The sequence below is a fragment of the Microchirus variegatus genome (genome assembly GCF_963457635.1).
Source record: "Microchirus variegatus genome assembly, chromosome: 4".
Classification (NCBI taxonomy): domain Eukaryota; kingdom Metazoa; phylum Chordata; class Actinopteri; order Pleuronectiformes; family Soleidae; genus Microchirus; species Microchirus variegatus.
Window position 1 is genome coordinate 5,594,192 of NC_139805.1, and position 21,695 is coordinate 5,615,886.

At 41.9% G+C, this 21,695-nt stretch overlaps 1 protein-coding gene across 1 annotated transcript in view; it reads right to left on the reverse strand.

The window, feature by feature from the left end:
* lrrc7 (leucine rich repeat containing 7) overlaps positions 1-21,695 on the reverse strand; it is a gene marked incomplete at both ends in the record, with an annotated part of 53,777 nt that overhangs the window by 11,406 nt on the left and 20,676 nt on the right. The window contains 18 exons of the mRNA XM_083888429.1: positions 134-344; positions 536-655; positions 1,950-2,117; positions 7,059-7,271; positions 8,922-9,161; positions 9,241-9,585; positions 10,849-11,074; positions 11,175-11,399; positions 11,861-12,364; positions 13,693-13,948; positions 15,688-15,799; positions 16,956-17,078; positions 17,281-17,559; positions 17,860-17,984; positions 18,171-18,270; positions 19,670-19,739; positions 20,356-20,471; positions 21,188-21,317. Of these exons, the coding sequence (XP_083744555.1) occupies positions 134-344; positions 536-655; positions 1,950-2,117; positions 7,059-7,271; positions 8,922-9,161; positions 9,241-9,585; positions 10,849-11,074; positions 11,175-11,399; positions 11,861-12,364; positions 13,693-13,948; positions 15,688-15,799; positions 16,956-17,078; positions 17,281-17,559; positions 17,860-17,984; positions 18,171-18,270; positions 19,670-19,739; positions 20,356-20,471; positions 21,188-21,317 (3,563 nt within the window). The remainder of the gene's footprint in view (positions 1-133; positions 345-535; positions 656-1,949; positions 2,118-7,058; positions 7,272-8,921; positions 9,162-9,240; positions 9,586-10,848; positions 11,075-11,174; positions 11,400-11,860; positions 12,365-13,692; positions 13,949-15,687; positions 15,800-16,955; positions 17,079-17,280; positions 17,560-17,859; positions 17,985-18,170; positions 18,271-19,669; positions 19,740-20,355; positions 20,472-21,187; positions 21,318-21,695) is intronic.

Below are 21,695 nucleotides of genomic sequence, written 5' to 3' on the forward strand. Positions count from 1 at the left end.
GCTCACGTCAGTGTCTAAAATCATCGAGTTGCACAGTTGTCAACATACACACACAAAAAAACACAATTTAGTTTTCTAAATAACAACGCTTTCAAAACTTGTACAAGGAACAAGATAATTTTTTTGTTTTTACCTTGAGATATGTTGCCTTGGTACTGGCCAGGCCCCCCAGAGGGAACCACTGACAGGGGCATCCCTGGTTGATATTGTCCCCCCTTATTCATCATTCCGTCGTAAGCCTGCTGCACGACCACACGATGAGGTGTGGTGGCCGAGGAGGATGAAGAGGACGTGACAATCATAGTATTATGTGATTGATGTGAAGTATTGTGGGAGTGGGCACCCTGTAAAAAAAAAAAAAAGAAGAAGAATGGATAAACAAGGCTCTACATCAGTGTAAGAGGAGACTGGATACTAGAGATGCTTCTTTAGTTGTATGATTAGAAATTCCCACGACTTCATTTCAGTTTTAAAATCCTTACATATGAAGCGATTACATGTTGAGAATTGATTTACTGATGAGACAAGTGCTCACCTTTTTCATGAGGTTGTCAGGTGGCACGTCCCTCCTGCCAAGTGAGTAGGGAGCCCACTGGTTGCTCCCTGACACCCCCTCCTGGTCATTATCCAGCATGGCGGCCTGCTGAGAGGGAGTCTGAGAGACAGAAACAGTGACCGTTACTGGAGATGAACATTTAAATTGAGAAATGCCTGCCTGAGTTTCAGAAAGGTGTTTGGGTGCCATCTATTACTCCTGCCCTTTACCCTAAAAAGCCTCTGATTTGAAGTCTTTGAAGGAATGCTTTGCAAAATTAGTTAAATGTAGATGTTTTTAACCATTGGTAACTGGTTTTAATGTCATTATACCTACATTTGTTGAGCACATGCAATTTTTTCTATTTAGTGCCTATTTATTTCTTACATGTGTGATGATTATGGTGCTGTTTTAATGCTGTCTGTGACTCTTGTGAAAATGATTCTTAATCTCAATGAGTTTTATTCTGGTTAAATAAAGGTTTAATAACAGTAGTAAAACTATTAAATATTTATAAATAATCCCTTATTATTAAAATAAAAATAATGTGTTATTTTTAATTAGCAGCTGATCCATTTTATCAGGTCTGTGTGAATGTAGTTTGACCAAATGGCAGGGAAGTATTTCCCCTTAATAAACCCTTAACTATGACTATGCAGTGATGGGTGGTTTTCATAATTGAGTCATCTCAGTCTGTACGTATTATTTTCTTGATTGATTGTTTAGTTGTTTGATCTGTAACATGTCAGAAAAAAATCATAATGTGTCCACAAATTTTAAATTAATCAGTTTTAATGCTTTCTTTGTTATGGAGCAAATAAACCAGAAAATATTTACATTTTCAAGAAGCTGAAACATCTGAGAGCTTGTTTCAGGAATTACACATTGGTTGCTGATTAATTTAGTAGTAAGTAACGGTTTTTTTCTTTTCTTATTTTGGCATGAAGTTCACAAATGTGAATAATGTAGAATAACCTTTACAGTTACTAATAACACACAATTCATGGAGTAAACAAACACAACAGTGACAACATAACACACACGTTTATACACGATGGCAAAGACAAGGGCCAAAGCTTCAATCGCCAAATTTGGAGAGCATCTGGTTCATCAGTAGAATGACTTCTTTCATTGACATTATGAACGATGATCGGCCATGTCAAAGATTCATGGAATTTAAGCCATAAAAATAAAGTGTATCAGACCCCACTCACTGATACGTAAAGCTTGAGATGATAGACAAGCGTAGTGATAATATATAGATAATAATATGTAGCAGTAATGGCACTCACTTAAATAATAATGGTTCATGGTTGCTGTAATATGGTGGAGAAGCAGCTTTCCTCTATAATTACCTATGTGAGCAGTAATAAGAGCAGTACCAGGGGTTCATTGATCTCAGAGGGATACTCACAGTGTTAGCAGATGCAGCAGGTGGTAGTGGCAGCCAGCGGCCAGCAGGTGGCTCATGCTTAGTGTTATTGTAAAGGTTAAAGTTCAAAGTGCCGCAGCGCCCCTGGCCGTTACCCCCGCCCTGACAGAGCATGCCCAGCGTGAGCGTGTTGTGCTTTAGGACACCGCTCTGATTGGAGAAGACAACATCACATGATATATGGGTGAACGTGATGGGGGTGGGACGGGGGGGGGGGGGTGGGGGAGTGGGGCGGAGCAAAGACAAGCGGGGCTGCTGCTGCGTAGTGACAACACACTGTGAGGTCCATACGAACAAGTAAACAAACAGCAAAAACAGAAACAACAACGACAACAACAACAGAGTGCAGAGCTGCTGAAAGCACAGAGAAATGTTAGCTAGTGACCGGTCAGTAGACAAAACATTATGTGATATAAACAACACCTGCTGGGACAGTTCACTCCAACTTAAGTGCTAACGTGTGTGTCCAGTCTGGTGTAAAGTACCTAAAACTGTAAAACTATAATATTACTTAAGTAAAAGTCTTAAAGTATATAACCTTTACTCAACTATCAAAAGTAATTTTCTGATATAAAATGTACTTTAGCTTTAGAAGTAGTGTGAGTAGTGTGAGTTATCTTTCAATTGGAAGGTTGTGGGTTCAATTCCTGGCTCTGCTTGTCTATACGTGTCCTTGAGCAAGACACTAAACAACATGTTGCAGCGTGTGAATGACAAAAACTATCATGTAAAGCAGCTCAAGAAGACTAGAAAAGGTCTATAAACAGACCATAATACCAACTCTTCTCCTTCGTATTCTATTTGGTAGCAACGATTAGCAAAGATAATTAGCGGAAATGTATTGGAATAGTAAAACTTGATAGAAATATTTGTACTTTTATTCATACTTTGTCAACGTACAACACTGTGTGTGTGTCTAACAACTGGATTTTTCAGATAAAAAAAAAACTACAGATAAAAGTGTTTTATTTTCTCATTATCTCACAGCTCTTCCCAAATGTCTAAGCCCGTGGTTTTCAAACTGTAGTACGTGCACCACTGAGCTTCCTCTGGTGGTGCTTGGAGGAAAATCTGAAATACTGTCCCACTGTAGGGTATGTGATCGAGCGCAAATTGTCAAGAAAATGAAACAAATAAATCTGCCTCCTGTGAAAAGTCCGGCCTATTTACACCATTTGCACCAGGTTCATAATGAGCATAATGTGACACATTGATTCCTTGTGCGATTCTCCATGATATTAAAACATTTGTTTTTCTTCCACCCAATAACTGTGTGTTCCAGACATCCTCTCATATGTCTGATTTTTTTTGTCTAGTGCAGCACTTTTGGAAAGTGTGTTTTTTCTTTGCTCTGAGAGATAAATGAAAGGTTTGATAGCACTCTCATGCCCGATGCTACACTTAGTCAGGAGACATAAAAACTAGAATCAAGGAGGCGACTTCTGTCTGTCTGGCTCTGGCCAAACGTAATAATATTAATAATAATAATAATAATAATAATAATAATGATAATTACAACCCTTTAAAAACCTTTTTATAATGTACAGTTTCTTCCTATGTATCACTACATACATCCTGATGTAAATTAAGGTAAATGTAATAATGAGAATATCTATTATATTTCTACAATCTGTCACATTCTGTGCATCCCACTGTATCTGAATACAACAACTAATGATATAGTGAATTAAAAATAATTCCTCCAGAGCTTGGATAAGCATAAAAAAAACACAACATTATACATGTAACTTTTGCAAGTAGCACCAAATGATTTCTTTACAGATGACGCTCTTAAAATCAGCAACTTAATTGATCTAATTAATCATTACACTATTATTTAACATTAAATGCAGGTCTTGGTAAGATTACTGCTTTTAGTGGTCATATGAGATATGAGATATCCAATTAAATGCAGGACTTTAAAATCTTTTATGGCCTCATGGAGGGAAACTAAGTTGAAAGAGCCTGGTTTATATATATAGTAACTGTCAAAATGAAAGGAGTGATCAGCTCCGTCTGTCTGTTCACTGGGCCACATGCTTTCTAAAAGTCTTCTATGAGCAGAGGCTCTGGGGAGTAATTAAGCCTCGCAACGAAATGTGGCGTCTACGTCAATTAGTGAGATTTAAAGGTGCTTGCGGTTGATTTTTTTGCTGAGTTATGCTAAGTTAAGCACACAGACATCAGCGGCATCAACTGTTTCATCTCAAATTTGGCAACAAAGTGAGCAAGAACACTTCTCAATGTGTTAAACTGTATTGAGATCTACTGGTATCAGTGTTGATGAAAAATATCCTTATCCGGAAACTAATGATTAACCCTTAGTAGGGATGGGAATTTCACAACATTTTGAGAGTCGATTGTCGAGGTCCACGTGTGACCATCAAAGCAGCGATAATGAAAATGAGGGGCAAAAAACAACAAAAAAAAAACACAAACACAAGGTGTGTCGCCAGACGGCTCAGGTTTTTGAACCTGCGCTCGTGTAGACGGCTTGTGTTGTAGTGTTGTGTCGGTCATGAACTGATTCATTCCTTTCTTAGTTCAGCTGAGCTCAGCAGCGAGCGTGGCGGCCGGGAGTAGTGGAACTGCTGCGTAAGAAGAAAACTGTGTCTGCCGTGCTGCTGTGATTTGTTCGCGTTCGTCAGTCACTGACTCACTCATGATTCGCGAACGAACTGACACACAGAGAGCTGGGGCCTCGTGTGCAAAGGTTGCGTACGCACAAAAACGTGGCGTACGTCATTTTCCAGGCTCACGTTCAGATGTATGAAACGTGAAATGACCGTGGAAATGAGCGGTGCCCACGCCAACTTCATGGCTGGCGTACGCCCGTTTCTACAGCTATTGTTCCTTTGGCGACACCTAGTGGTGATGCTGGGAAACCGTTAATAACGTGAAAACAAGTAGTCATCAGAGTGATGTGAACATCAGAGACACACTTATGAACAATTAACACCTTGCCAAACGATGACAACTGGCTCAGAAGCCGATTTCGGTCAGGAGTGAGCCAGTCAACCCTGAGCCGAGCCACGTCAGCTGTGTGGGACGGAATCATCCCAATGTCATCCAGGTTCATCAAACTCCCATACAATGCTGTTAAACAGGCCAACATTAAAGCGCATTACAGACTCACGCACACGCTCCCACTCACGTCTTTTTATTGTCATATTTATCCCTGCTAACAGGGTACCAAACAAAATCTCCCTGCGCGTTTTCATTAATTCACTAGAATCTCTTGCTCAGACTGTGTGAAATTCCTTTACTTTCCTTTGTTCAGTGCGTTATTTGATCAAAGAGGTGAATCGCAGGGCCTATTTAAGTTGATTTGCATATGTAAATGGGGCGTGGACAGGGAGGAATTTGGCACCTCTGCATGTGCGCTCAATTCCACGTTGATTTGGGATGTACAAAGGGAATGTGCTTTGATCCTTGCATACGCACACTTTGATACATCTGAATTTATTTGTGCGTACGACAGTTTCTGGATTTTGGCGTACGCTAAGATTTAGTAGGAAATCCACGCAAATCTTTGTACATGAGGCCCCTGGAGAACTGTGGCTGAGGACATGAATCTCGTCCGCGCTGTCACTCACTCTATGACCCGCGGCGCGAACGTACTGCACTCAGGGAGGAGGTGAGTCACGTAGCAGGGCACTGGGCTCCTGCTAAGCACTGAACGATTCGGTGAACGAATCATTTCAATGAACAGATTCTAGTGATTCTAGTGATTCAGTACACTCAAATGAACTGCCGATCCCATCACTATTGCGTTGTGTCCCCCACCCCCGTCCTAAACATTGGCGCAAGCTTGTTCGCACTGCACGCACAAACACACACGCGCTTGGACACGCACAGCCACTGGAGAGAACTGCTGTTGTCACCATGTAGGCTAACGTTACAGGTGACTGGTCACACACTCATCCTGCAAACCAGCCTTTGAGCACCACGGACAGCGACCGAAGCTCCATAGTTACCTTACCGACCCGCCCTCACCTATTCCATTCACAAAAACAGGCCGGTGACTCGTCCTCCACAATGCGTGCACCATCATGTGAGAGCGCAGGGAGCCTGGACAGCAGGATCACCTTTTCGCACACAGCTTCCTTAACCTCGTTGGTCGTAAACTTTACGTGTTTGTGACACTTCGACTTTTTTTAAATTGTATTTTTTTGTCGAGGTGCACACGTGTCCGTGAGAAAATAATACTCCTTTTATGGTCATCCTTGGGTGTGTGTGTTTTTTTTTATTGTATCGTGTGTTGTTTAGTCAAGGTTATGATTCATTTTATATAGCATATTTAAAAAGAAAATCAGGAGTAGCAATAATTGAGTCACAAAATGGACCATTTTGTAGCATATTTCCAATTTTCACAAATTCAATTATGATTTTTTCGAGTACATTTTGCTCAGGTGTGTTTATATAGTTGGGGGAAATGGGGGAAAAAATCATTTAATCAGATTGCCTATAGGTTGTGCTGAAGAAAAGGATATAAGACACTCTATACTGCACATTCTTATAGCCTCTGTATATAGGTTTTAACATATAAAAAAGCAGCCTGAATGCTCTGTGTTCTAAGGGTTGCAGCAACTTCAAAGGTATTGAGCAGTAATATCAAACACCAAAAACAAAGCTGGAGAACTAAAGAACTAAAACTGAATCAACTGAAATGATATATGAAGTAATGAAGTAATTTTTCCTTATTCCTCCCCCTCTTCTTCTGTAGTGTGTATTAGTGAATGTATAATCATGCAGCAAAACTATACTAAATGAATAAAACTAAAATAAAATGAAATATAAACAACTCTCTGGCTCTCTCTATATCCCCGTGTGTGATCGTGTGACATTGTGTGATTTCTTCAGCACAGTAGTGAGTGTCGGTAGAGAGGGTGTTCAGTAGGTCAGGCTGACAAGAGCAGACAATGTGAAGAAGAGGACACATGCAGCTAGAACACATATCTGATCAACCTTACAACACAGACTTACACAGGTACAGACAAGAAGGGCTTCTGAATGCTCTGTCTCTCTCTCTGTGTGTGTGTGTGTGTGTGTGTGTGTCCTTCTCAGTGAGTCTACTCTACCCAGACTTACCCTGTCCAGTCGTTTAGCCTCTATGTGCCTGAGTAGCTGTTGCCTCCAGTCGGCAGGCATCTTGGATGTGATATCTTCAGGTTTTTGTGGTACGACAGGTCTGACTTTGATGGTGTCGTCAGGCGATTTCTCAGGACAGGTTGCCAGCGTGTAGTCAGGAGGCATCTTCTCCAGCAGGGCAGCCATGGTGGGACGAGCTGACACTGGACGGGCCTGAACACACGAGAGCATATACAGACTATCACGAGCTGTAACGTAATATACAATATGCATGTGTGACTGGAGACGTAGCACTGGAGTAGTTCATTGTTCAGTTCATAGATTTTGGATTAACAGCCTGCAAATATAATGGTTAGGTGTTTTCATAGAGGATCATTTAGCAACTAAAGAGCCGGATAATTATCTCAAGACCTGGTGAACACAATAATATAAAAGTAGGGAGATGATTAAACCTGAAACCTGTTCTGTATTTAATAGAGGTCTTAGAGGGTCAACCCTGTGCTCATATGTTTGTTGTTACAACTTAAATGGGTAAAATGATCGACATACGCAGTATTAGTTCATGAGCCAAAACATTGGATAAATCAATAGTCTGACATTAACATACATTTATTTGAGAAGAAGGATAATCTAAGAGGTGGTTTTTAGCAAATGAAATTAAACCAAAACATGTTAACATTGTCTTTCAGTAAAAAGTTACAGTATATTAGATGGTAATTTCTCCAGGATAAAGGCAAAACATGGCCCAATGCACATCAAGTCTTAATCAGGTTCTGACACACGTCTAATCAGTCTGCAGTATAAACTAGGGCTAATCAATTAATTAGACTTTTGTACAAACCGCAAAACGGCCTTCTGCAATTTTCAAATCACAGGAGGCACAATATTTCTAAAAGCCAAAATGTGTGTCAAATGACCATTTTAGATCAAACATTGTCCTGACCTACCCATCTCATAGTCTACAAACAGATCTAAACAAATATCACACAGTAATCATTTTAAATGCAAATCGCAATTTCAGTAAAAAACAATCACAATTAGATATCGGTTCAAAAACGTTCAGCCCTCGTATTACCATGAAGCAGGACATCTGGGATTTTGTTTTAATGAATGCCCATTTATACAGTTTGGACCAACATGGGCAAACTGTATAAATGGGTAAAGTCATACAAATGACTTTATCCTTGAACCATCCTTGAACCAGAACTCCAGGATGTCAACCAACCAGAACACCAGTGAGAGTCCAGAAATGCACAATGCACAATGACAATTACGGTGGAAGATGGGGTTAAACCGAAAGGACAATTTCAACCTTCACCTTTTGTTTTTTGTTTTACTTTGCATAAAGACAGTAAGAATAAGACTGCAGTCATAAATGTTCAGCAGTTACTTTCCTGCTCTTTGCTTCGCTCTCTCTCTTGTTCCGCTGTGCTGATCTCATCAGTATGTGACTCCCTGAGGCTATTTTGGGAAAGTCTAACTTTGGGCCAACTCACTACACCCTGAAGAGATTATTTATGTACTGTACGTGGGATTGCCTTGTGATCTGTAATGTGTCTAAAGCAAAGTGTGCATGCCAAGCTTTTTAGCAGCAGCAGGCTCAGCTTTGCCTGCTGCTATAAAGAAGACCTGGGCTCAGGTAATTGGTGGAGATGAAAGTATATACTGATCTATAACAAATTAACTGTTGTCTAATAGCAGTGTTGTTTTTTTTGTTGTTTTTTACTCTTTGCTGGGAAGGTAACAATTATTTCCTGAGACTTTGACGAGACAACAAGTAGTAATAGTAACAGAAAAAAATAGTAGTAGTAGAAAAAAGTAGATATTTACAGATGCCGTGAAAGAGACGGAACGTCCGTCGACCTGAGATGCCCCGTAGGTCTCAGTGCTGTAGCTCCTGGCAGACAGGGGGCGCCGCTGAGTCAGGCTCTTGGTTGGATAACCGGTCATGGGCTTCTTCTGTTCCTGGTAGTTAGTGTAGTCGTCGTCATAGCGACCGTTCCTCTTGTTGTGCAGCATCTGGCTGTCGGCCATGTTGGTGAGAGCGGCGTGCTCCATGGCGGTGGAGTAGGCGAGGGCTCGGCCATAAAGAGGAGGGTCCGCCTGAGGAGAAAGGAAACACTCGTAATCTAAATTCACCCTAATTCAGAACATATGGCAGACGGTGTAGACCACCTCCTACCTGCTGTCTGTACTGAGCCTCTTGCAGCGCCTCCTGCTGGGCCTCGTGGACTCTGCGGAACAAGGCCAGTTCTGTGGAGCTCACCAGTGAATCTGCTCTCCTCAGAAACCCGGGCCTGGAGCGTTGCGTTGGGATTGGCTGCTGCTGTTGCTGACCGTCCTGGTTGATTGGCGCTTGGGGGAAAGAAAACATCTCCAGCGGAGGATACGCACGATAGCGAGGGCTCACCAACTCTTTTGGTAACGTCTTCCCGGGCTGATTGATGTACTCCAAGGCCTTTGACGCGTGATTGACGTAATCGGGTGTGTTGGGGAAGGGAGGAGGTACCCTACGGTCCATGGTCACCTAGTCGTTGAGAATGGTTAATGGTGATGGTAACATTGTTATGGTTTAATACAATTAATGGTGCGTCACAACAAACTGTTACTGGACATCTGTGTTACTGACAGTGGTCATGCTGGAACGTGTTTTAGTCGTTAATCTGGGAAACGTCACATGTGGAGGAAAAAGCTCTGACACATTTCCTCATCTTTTGGAATTTGAAATAAAGTAGAAAAGAAGAACAGACAGAAAATCAGACCGTCACATTATTTCAGAGCTGAGAATGTTGCTGGATTTTATACCATTACAAACCTATTAGTAAGGTAGTCAATAAAAATGATAAAAACAACAAAACAAATTTTAGGCAGATATAGAAAAGATGAATAAACTGGTGGATTCAAATAATATGCTTTAGTACAGTTGGACTTTTTTAATGGGGTAATCTTTTCTTTTGTAGTGTTTTGAATGTTTCTCTGAAGCGTTAATTTGATTGTTAGAGTTCAAAAAGTAAGAAAGAAAGAAAGAAAGAAAGAAAGAAAGAAAGAAAGAAAGAAAGAAAGAAAAGGCAACTACTCCACGAGCCGATTGAAATCCTCTTTTCTGACGCTGTTCGTCAGCCGCGATGTTTCAGAGTGAACTTTCACCCCCAGAAGACAGAGTCTTGTGATTGGCCAGTACTATTCAGCATATCAGCTCTCAGAAGCGCAGCTCCCCCCTCTGGAACGGTGGATGCACTGCTACTCATTTTCAAAACATTGTTTTAACAGTGTTTAAAAATAGCTTCGTCACGACTGCCCACCGCAGTCCCTTTCATGACTTTGACCCGGAGTCAGACCCAGAGTCAGAAGACACTGTTGCTCGTGAAACACCTCCACAACGGACGTTATTCTTCTTCTGCCGTTCAATGTACGCAACCGTATGTTCCCGGACTACCGCCCGGAGCAGGACGATCTGCTGTTCAGGAGAACCGCTTTTTACGTAACTATTACGGGATTTTCAGAGATCTCGCTGAGCCCCGAGATTACAATAAAACACAGCGTTCTCAGCAATGGCTGAACTGTTTGTTTTGAACCTTCAGGGCTTCATAAACAAGGTAATGACGCAGATACACACACCAAAAAAACAGCGTTAATAGGAACTTCCGGTTTAGTTCCGCTTTAATAATTATTTATTTTTTTAAGATATTCTGAATTTTTTTTGTAACTTCATCTTGTGTGCACATAAACTAAACTGAAAAACGAAAATTACAAAGTTTATAAAGGAGTTACTGAGTGTGTAGCTGCTGACCTGGGGGTTGTAGTTCTGGTCAAAGTGGTAAGCTTTGTGTGGGATGGCAGGTTTTTGGTTCTGTCCTGACTGGTTGTGGTTGCCGTGTCCTGGGAAGCCCATCTCATCGTCTAACATGGGGGCGGACTGTGATCGAGCCATGTTGGTCTGCTCCATAGAACCTGGCATATCTTGCCGGTCCAAACTGGTCTGCTGCTCGATGGAGCTGTAGCTGTCCATGGGGATGCTAAGAAAAGTGCGAGAAAATTAGCTTGAGTAGCTGTAACTTTGGCAAATAGTGGAACTCATGTCATTGTGAAGGAAAATAATAACTAGAGTAAACCTACCTGTAGACCTTATAGGAGCCAATGTCAATCTCATCAATGCTCTGTGACTTCTTAAACCTGGATCTTGTCTCTTTCATCATGGGGGAAAGGCGGTCTGAGCTTTTGCTCATGACCACCGTAACCTTGTTGCCCCCGCTGACAGTGAGTTGGTCCTTCCTGTTCTGATCCCCCTGATTGTCATGGTACGTCCAGCTGCCCGGCAACGGCCCTGATCCTTGTTCACGCCTTGGAGCAAAGAAAACCAAGGATAAATGAATTACAGATTTGATCTGTGTTACAGTTATACTAACAAAACAGGTAAATTAGTGCGCCATTATGTACAGTAATAAATGGAGGGAGTTGACATTTTACAACTACATTATTTATACTCTTTGAAATGAGTTGAGAAATAATATTATATAATTTTTTAATGAGCATCTCTTCTGTCTAAATACCAATTTACCTGCAGATTACTCATAATCAATAATTAATTAAAAACAAAGCTGGAAAAAGCTTCCACAAACCAATAATCCCTTAATCCAGAACGAGGTGAAATGTTCAGTGCTCAAATTTGCACAAATTTGACTGAAAACAGTTATGAATGTTTGGAATGAAACTAGAAAGGGGTAGAAATTCTTAATTACATATAAATAAACAGACTGATGCAGATAGTTGTTTGACCTAAGGTCACGAGACCTTTCAGTTACCTTGGGTCCATATCCTTGCGGTCAGGGTTGGGGCTGGAGCTGGGCGTCATGTCCAGCTTAGAGGGAAAAGCAGTTCTGTCCTCCAGCGGGCTGGGAGTTCTGGTCCAGTTCTGCCAGGGATTCTGTGGCGGTGCGTTGGACTGCGGGTCGTTGTCCGGGGTGGAGCGTTGGTTGCCGTGGTAGGGGAGTGTCTGGGTGTCCAGCTCCAGAGGAACCCCTACGATTCGCTCTTGCCTGAGGAGCGGGCGGCGTCCGTGGGTCGAATGGCTGCGAGGCTTGGAGCCCAGCGGAGGGTTCCCCTGACTCCCAGTAGATGACGGCGGGTCCAGAGGAGACTCTTCCGCGTCGAAACCCGTGTTGTCGTAGTGAGGAGCCTCAGACCAGTCAAACGGCTCGCTGAGTGGACGTCGATCTCCGCGCTGCTGCAGGGTTCCTGATGGAGGGGTTTCTCTCTGAGATAGCAGGGGCTTGGAGTCAATGGGCTTAGGGAACGACTGAGCCAGTCTACAACGAGAATGACAATAGTAAACACTAATTATGCTGGATAATATTAACTATCAAGTGAATTATAACGAGGCCATGCATGATTTTTTTGTGTTCTGTATATCTAATCTGTGCCAGTGGGAACCTGAAACGGCAACACTCTCTCTTCCGCTCTCTGAAACATAAGAGTTGGCCAACAACCATGTTTGTAGTAATTAATGTTTTCCCGAACCGCTTTGAACATTAAGTATTAATGCCCTCACCCCCCCCCTCACTGCTGCTGCTCACTGTTTTCCATGTACCACGTTTCACAGGAACACAGACAAAGTAACAAGTTCGCAGATTGTGATCTGTGCATTATCGCGTGGCTCCTCGCGTAACATTATCAAGCATTCACCCTTGATATGTGCTTCTGACAAGGAGAGTGAAAAGAAAGACATGGCTTTTAACTTAATTAGAGTCTAGGTTTTTTAGGGAATTTTGATATTCACAAGCTGTGAGGTCAACAAAGCTACAATTAGCCGATCCAATCTCCTACAAGATTCTAGAGACAGTTTGTGGTACAAATCTGTCTTACACCTCTGTAGTCAAGGTTGGGGATTCGAGTTGAAGGTTGCTACAGTACATGAATAAAAGATTTCCCGCCGTGCCGGGATGTCAAAATGTGTCAGATTATTCCTGAGAGGATGTTAATGCACCCACAATGAAAATTAGAGGTAGACAGACAAATGGGCCGATAATTATCTCGCCTCAGCATCATTGTCACGGCAGCGTATGTTAGTTGACAAAGACATGTTGACGTAAAGACAGCTGTCGTTCTTTGACGAGTTTAATTTTCAGCTGGCATATAGTCTTATTCTGCACCCCCAAAAAACACCATTGTATAACAAGGTAAGGCTTATAATAAGGTGTAAGATGGGTGAAAAATAAGTTCTGGCAGTACAGACGTGGAATCAATGCTGAGATTGTTGTCATTTACAGTTGCAACTTTTCTGGTAACAACAGTTTTAAACACACTATTCTGTCGCAATCATGAAGCTATGATGAAGAGGAGGAGGAGGAGAGGATGAAGAGAAGAAGAAGAAGAAGCTGTACAGAAATCTACAGCATCCTAAAGTGGGGGCTTTGACCTTGACAGAATGAGGACGAGAAAGATGCGGAAGATGCAGGAATATGGTAGAGGAGAAAGGATGGAGTGATTGGATAAATGGATGCAATGAATGATAGATGGAGGAGATGGTGGGATGATTGAAAAAGAGCCAACGATGATGGATAGTCGCAGTGACAGGGATGACATTGAGGATGGAGTAGGCATGTGTGTGTGTGTGTGTGTGTGTCTGTGTGTGCACCTGTTGGTCCAGTGTGTCTGTGGGGCCTGGTCCTTGCTGGGGGTCGGCAGGGCAGGAGGGTGTGGGTGTGGGTGTGCGTGTGCGTGAGAGTGCGTGTGTGAGTGCGTGTGCGAGTGCGCGTGTGAGTGCGAGTGTGTATTGGCAGGCGGGTTGGAGGAGCCCGAGGAGCCTTGTGAGGGGGAGTAGTCTGAGTAGGTGGCGGAGGATCCACTGTGGTTCAGACAGTGGAGCTTATCCATCTCCTCATCTGTAGATTCTGGACACAGAGGGACAAAGAAAGACACAGACAGAGAGAGAGACAGACAGAAATGGCTGTTGAGTTAAAATGTCACATCCTCTTCTGTCAGATGGTTCCTCTTACAAGTGCTAAAGAGCCCATGTCATGTCTGACTGATATCTTTCTGTACCTCCCTCTGGATTTAGTTTTTTTTCCTCAGGTCTTCTTTGTTACAGTCACATGGGCCCTTGCTTGCTCTAATGGTTATCTCGGTGTCTAAGGCCTGATCGCATTTCTAATTTTCAACCCTTTACCTGGCAATGATCTACTGTATATATGGTAAGTTCCAAAGATATCAGAAACTGCATTTCCTTGCGTTAGATTTTAGAGACACTCAGCCAATCCGCAGCGATCCAGTCACATCACAGAAAGCATGAAATTGTCCGATCAGTGGAGGCCTGCGACGCTCCACTCGGTCTTCTCCTGCATCTATGGTAAAATCTCAATATCTAATGATGGAAAGTTGATGAAATCAATCAACTTGCGATCTAAAATCTGGTTAAAATCTGTTACTAAGAAATGTAACACCCTTTCAAGAATATGACATGTGACAGTGTGAGAAAGTCCAACTTGTGGAGACTTACAAATATCTGGGAACAATGTTGAACACTTTTAATGTTTCTAAAATTATATTATGTAGCGTTTATCATTGTTTTAATGAAAGTCTCCTTTTTTTCTTTTATCTCTTGATTAAACGGGTTTTAACCAAGCGATAAAAACAGTTGAACAGCACCGTCAAAGTTCTGCTCTGAGATTATTCGTTGAGCAACCTGAGTTCACAGGTGGTACGGAAAGCAAAAAGTATCATTAGTCAACCTGACCGTGTTCTTTCCAGTGAATTTGCTTTAATGCCCTCAAGCCGATGATATCACTCTCCCCTGAGGAAAACAAACCGTGACTCAAACTCTTTCATTCCTTCTGTTATCAGGCTGTTAAATGCTCAGTGTCAAGGGTAGTCGCTTGTTTCCTTGTGACCATGCGCTGAGCTGCTTCAGCCACAGTTTGAATGCTGTAACGTCATGGTTATGAATGCAGTCAGTTATTTATTTACTTTTGTATTAAATTCTGATTTTATGGCTGGGAACTATTGAACTGAATTCTTTACACTTCGGCCTCCCACTCTGTATCGGGGGAAAAGCTACACTTACAAGTGAAACTCACAACACTGAGGGTTAGAGCTAAGTGGCTGACTGACACATTGTGATTGTGTGGTTCAATGGCATCTCAACAAGAAAACAACGCCTGACTCTACTGCACTGAAACAGGACATCACCTGGAGAAAGAGAGTTAATTCAATATTTACAGAATAAAGTAAAGGAAGATGTTTAATTACTAATTCTTAAACGTTTTCTGTTGTTGTGGTGAAGGCATGAACCTATTTAAAAGAAATAAAACAGTTTGTATCGTTTACCTCAGATCAAATTTTTTGAGCGTTTGGGACAAAAAAAGAGCAGAAAGCTGCACACATCAGACTCTACAGTAAAAGAGGAGTTCCACGTGATCGTCTGTGGCTTTTCCTCCCGCTTTTTGTTTACGTGGTAGAATAATCTGCATGCCATGATGACTAATTAATGGACATTTTTAAAACATGCCCCACGGTGCTTTACAATACACCACATGCATTCAATTAGTCTTGTGTCTACATGTATGTGTATGTCTCTCTCTCTCTCTCTCTGTGTGCTTGTCTCTATGCAGCGCCGCGTTCACAGCATTCATACCTTTCTTGTCTTTGCCCAGCAGAACCACTTTAGGTTTGTACATGGGTGGTTCCACCAGGGTGGGCCTCATGTCAGAGATACGGATGTCGTTGGGGGAGCCGCCCATCGAGTCCTGCCGACACACAGACACACGAAAGTTCGTATATAGACAAAATGCGTGTTTAAGTGATGTGCGCGAAGCATGGTTTATTCAACGATGGTTAGTAAACAGTACATTACTGTGATCTTGACTCTGATAATGCACGTGTCTTTTTTGGAGAAACCAAAAGCCACTTTATCACTCTGGTAACACTCAAATCAATTAAGTTAATTCAAATGAACTACTCAGCCAAAATAAAGCTACTACAGGTTGTCCTTCGTATATTTAACTTTAGTACGAATTAACTTAATTAATTTGAGAGTCACAAATTTAAGTAATTTTGTAGGTTTTTCAGCCATTTTCTTTTTCAGTGGGAAAGGGAACTTAATTTCTGGTTGAAGTTGGGATTAAGATGCCAGTTTTGATTAGGTTAAGGTGTGAGTTAGACATGAACTGGTTATCGTAATGTTTGAGGATAAGGTTTTGGTTAAACTGTCCAGAGTCAATGCAGAGTCCCAACAAGAAAAGCTGTGGTCCTCTCCAGCTTCAAGCCCAATTTATACTTCTGCTTAAAGTGCTCTGCGTAGGTTACGCAGAGTCCTCTGCGTCAACGTAGAGCCTGTCTCAGAGCCTCTGCGTCATCTCCGACTGCACAAAATATTTTTTAAGTGTCCGTCACTCCGTCAAGGGACAGCGGAGACGGCAAGAGCTGCGATTGGTCCTCAGGACAGGCCGAGCTAAGCTGATCTGTGCCGGCTCACAGTGAGCACCGAGCGTCCACAGACGCGGAGCTGATCACCGCCGACAACGCCGCTGCTAAACTATAAATACGTCATATCTTAACACACACAGCACATGTTTAGACTCTAAATGGCCAATTTCTCGCCTCAAATTATCTTAAAACTACGTTCCGTCCCACAGAAAAGTGAGAAACGGCCACTGTTTCAACAACAACAGTCTTTCTCTCTCTTTCTCTCTCGGACACCATTGCTCACTGTAGCCAGAAGCACAACAACCTTGCGCAGCGACCCCTACTGATCGGGCGGGAAACTGCAGTGCGTGTCCGTCACCACGACGCAGAAGTATAAAGGCTCGAGAGGTGTCTCCGTGGTGACGCAGTCGGATAACGCATTACGCAGTCGGAGAAGTATAACGTGGCCTTCAGTGTGCAGAACACTCTGTAACAAACCTCTGAGCTCTCGGTTAGATCCTCTTTGTCTTTCCTCTTGGGAATGTCGATGCCAGAGTTATGCATTGATCCCTGATCCATGAGCTGAGACTGAGAGAAGTCCTGCATCTCTCTGTCTGTCACCTGGCAAATGTACGCAGAGTCACACATCAGCTGAATAGACAAAAGAAATAAAAAGGTATGTCAGACACAAGAGAACACACCTGTCACTATTGTACTGACTCATACTGTGCATTAATCACGTCTCAATCACGACAACAGAGGTTAAATAGCTGCATGCTTGTTGATCTGTAGATTCATGCACAGGTGCGTTTGTGTTTCCTACCTCTTTAGGCGGTAGCGGCCATGGCGGCTCATACTGTTCTTTGCTGAGGTGCGAGTGTTCCATGTTGGTTCCTGCTGACGTGGCAGTGCCTGTGCTCAGCTGGTGCTGGTGCGGATGCTGATGCTGATGTTGATGCTGGTGCTGTTGCTGATGCTGATGCTGGTGGTGGTGCTGGTGCCCGGCGTGTACGCTTTTCCCCACAAGGCTTTGCACCGACTTGACCATGTTCTTCAGGTCCTCGGGGTAGGGTGTTGGGTAGCGCTTCAAGTTTATCTCCACCTGCCAGATAGAGATGGAAATGTGTTAATGCAAGATTTTGGGGAGTTCCAGTTGTCTGTGTGCAAGTGTTTTATATTAGTTTAGTTTATTTCCCAGCTAAAGGAGATCTGTGACCAATCTGGTTAAGCTCTGAGATCTGTGGTCGCCAATTCATGTGTGAAAATGATGTTTCATGCACCTTAACACCTTAATTATTTCACAAGTTGAGCCGGATGAATCCTGGCATTGTCATCTTGTAATATGGCAGAATAACCTGGTCATTCAGTTTATTAAGGTCATCAGCTGAGAGAGAAAGCTGACCTTGACCTTCCCAGAGTTGTCCTCCTCTTCTTTCTTGTCCTCAAAGTCAAAGGCCACAGTCATCCTCTGCTGTCTCTGCTCCTCCCACAGAGTAGGATTAAAGCTGTCACTGTCCGACTGGTAATCTGCACACACACACACACACAAATATTTTGTGTTATATTTTAGTTTACAAGTGTGTTTTCTTTCTACAAGTTATCTTATTGTTATATTATTTAACCTATTTACACAGCTGAAACTTGAAAACTTGTAAAACACTCTAAATTGTTCGTTCACTATGAGACAAAGACACAGTAACACACAGTTTGTACCCTCATCATGTCGTGGTTGCTGAGGAAACATGTAGTTGGTCAGAACCTTCTGTTTGGTTTCTGGGTGGGCTTCTGTCTGCAGAGGGATCAGAGCCTTGGACTGCAAACATGGACACACAAACAATGTTATTTTGCAGTATTCTCCAGGCAACTTTCATCGAAAGTTAAAAAAAAGAGAGAATATTTTGCATATTGTCACACTGTTAAAATAATTGCCTCAGTCATTTTTTGTCAAATGTGTTTTTTTTTGCCTAAATCATCTCCTCATGACGCCGGCCACCTATGGTAAAATCGCCTACATCCTCAGTTGATCAGATCATGTGATTTTACCCCTTTAAGATAATGGCATATGATAATGGACTATGTCAAGTGTGTGAAGTTTTTTTTTTTTATTTCCTGAAAAAACTTCAACAACAGGGTGACGATATTGTTACTCTTTTAAGTTGATCAGGTGTAGAAAGAAATCACAATTTTCAATATCCAAAATCATTAGGGAGATGATATACAGTGTATGCAGTTTAGTGCAGCATATGTAATTCTATAACAGAAGAATAAGAATATGTGGAGACAATAAAATCACCATAACCTGTGATATGTATTGCAATTTTAGTGAAACTCTATGGGCACCATATTATTGTTATCAGTAAAAAAAAAGGGAGTACAATAAACAAATGTTGGTTTCTAACACTATTTTGATATGTTGTGTCCCACGTGTCTATTATTAATTGCTTACTAAATTAATCATCAACCATTGTTTATAATCGATTTTTTTAAGTTTTCAGATTTTTCATCTTCTTAAATGTAAATATTTTCTTTGCGCCATATAACAAAGGAATCATTAAAAGTGAACAGTTTTATTTTGTGGACAAAATGGGTCATTCATGAACATCACAATGTATAGGTTTGAGAAAAAGTGATCAACAATTTTCAAACTTTTCTGATATTGCAGCCAAACTCATCTTAACATTGCCTTTTATACATGTTTGTTGCACAAGTAAGTCCCATTAGTCTACATTAGAGAGAAGCACTTTAATAAAAGTGTAAAATCTCACAAACTGTCCTGGATGCTCCTGTAATATTCATGAATTTACATTTACATTTGCCTGTGAGGCATTTATCAAGTGTGACATCACCTCAAGTGTTGAAATTATTAGGTTACATATCGAGCAGAAATGTATAAATCAGACAATGTTATCAAATCGCGGCAACAACCACACTATGCCAGTGCTAGTAACTACCAGGCAATAACTGATACAAGAGCAGTCGTACAGTTTAGGATATGATGTTATAAGTGTCCTGAAAGTGTTTTCCTTTTATGCTGATGTAGGATATGTTGAGTTTGAATTAACAGTGAGGGCAAGCAACAGCACACAGTGTAGTGTGTACCCACAGAATGGGGTATACTTGGTATTTTGATCAATATATAGATTGCGTGGAGTGTTGGCGCAGCTGCCTTGAGGGCAGGTGCAGCGAAGGTGTGGGAGGAGAAGGACACAAACCTGATTGTCAGAAAGCCACAAAGCTGCCAGGTCCTTCAGCTTCGTGAAGGTAAACGGTAGATTCTTTAACCTGAGAGTGTGTGAGAGAGAGAGAGAGAGAGGGAGGGGTGAGAAAGGAAAGAGATGTTTCTTCTGCCCACGCACTGTACAGCCTGCAGAGCATGTAACTATGGCAACACACTCATCCATTCCCCATTGAGAAAGTGTTGCCTGTGTGTGTGTGTGTGTGTGTGTGTGTGTGTGTGTGTGTGTGTGTGTGTGTGTGTGTGTGTGTGTGTGTGTGTGTGTGTGTGTGTGTGTGTGTGTGTGTGTGTGTGTGTGTGTGTAGCAAAAACACTGACTTTAAGACAAAAGCTCATTTCTGTATAACTGCAGGGCTGCCAACTTTTGAGAAAACCTTGGGGTGAGACATCGTGGCATGCGAGGCAAATGTATGGCTTTAGTAATATTTTATACATCCCGAGCTTATTAATGCTTTACACAATATGCTTCATGTATTAATAATGCCTAATACTCATAATGCTTTACAAAATAAAAAGGTAAACAATAACAACATCTACGGGATATGTAACTGGTTAAGTTTCATGCTGTTTGATGTTGTCTTGTGGTTAGTCATGGTGTAAAGCTGTCTTTACAGGAAGTGCCGTACGAAGAACAGCTGCACATGTGTTATTGTGTTTGTGTACCTGTTGTCACTGAGGTTAAGGACTCGTAGTTTGATCATCTGTCCGATCTCATCAGGAAGAAACTCGAGTTTGTTAGAGCGCATCGACATCACTGTCACGTTCTTGCAGTTGCCGATCTGAAACACGTAAGCAAACCATCCAACCTGGTTACAGGGAAGTGACCAGTTTTGTCTGCTTTCTAATGCTATGAGCTATCAGATAAGATAAAAAAAGACTTTATTAATCCCAAGAGGGGGAAATTCTGTTGTTGCACCAACATGACAACAACAATTACTGTAGGCACATAAAATACAATAAATGACAATATATATATACATACATGTACTGTATACAAATAATATTAAAAAGTATATAAAATAGCACATGTGTATAATAATTCACAGCCTGTAGGGTATTGCACAGTCTGAGCAGGAAGTGCGCTCCTCCTGCATATTATCCATATGCATACATGCATTGTCTCTTGAGCTTAAGTGAATCTGATGATTCACTTAAAAGGATTTGCAATTTTACGATTTTTCTTTTACGTGTGAATATGGTGAATTACTCCATTACTCAGAAAATTATTGATTTAAAAGTGATTCAGAGATATAAAAATGTGTAAGAAAGGGAGATCATACAGTTTAGTAAAATAAAGACTAAATTAATGGTGTCAATGAGTGAGTGAATGGTTGTTTGTCTCTGTGATAGACTGGTGACCTGTCCAAGGTGTACACCGCCTTTCACCCTATGTCAGCTGGGATTGGCACCAGCGACCCCCATGACCCTTATGTGGAGGATAAAGCAGTAGAAGATGAGTGAGTGAGTGAGTGAGTGAGTGAGTGAGTGTCCTTACCTCCCGGGGCAGGTCTGTGAGGAAGTTCTCATCAGCAGCGAAGGTCCTCAGGCTGTGCAGGTACCCGATGGTGGGAGGCAACGACTCCAACTCATTACAACTACAGTCCAACTCCTCCAACAGAGACAGACTGCATGAAATAAGCAGACAGACGGAAAGAGATACAGAGAAAATGACACACACAGGAAATCATCCTTCAGGCTACAGAGTCTCTGCTACAACACTAGATCACTTAAGATATACAGGCTTTAAAGGGTAAGGGAGGTTTCTACTCAATGTCAGCAAATCCTCTGCTTTGACTGAAACCACGAATGAGTCACTTCACTCTCGGATGATGTCTCCGTCGCCATATATCGCTCCGTTATTGTCCCAAAAACTACGTCTGAAAAAACAAAAACTAAAGGCCATAGTATACTTCTCCGACTGCGTAATGTGTTATCCGACTGCGTAACCACGGAGACCCCTCGAGCCTTCATGCTTCTACGTCGTGTCGGTCATGAATGATTCG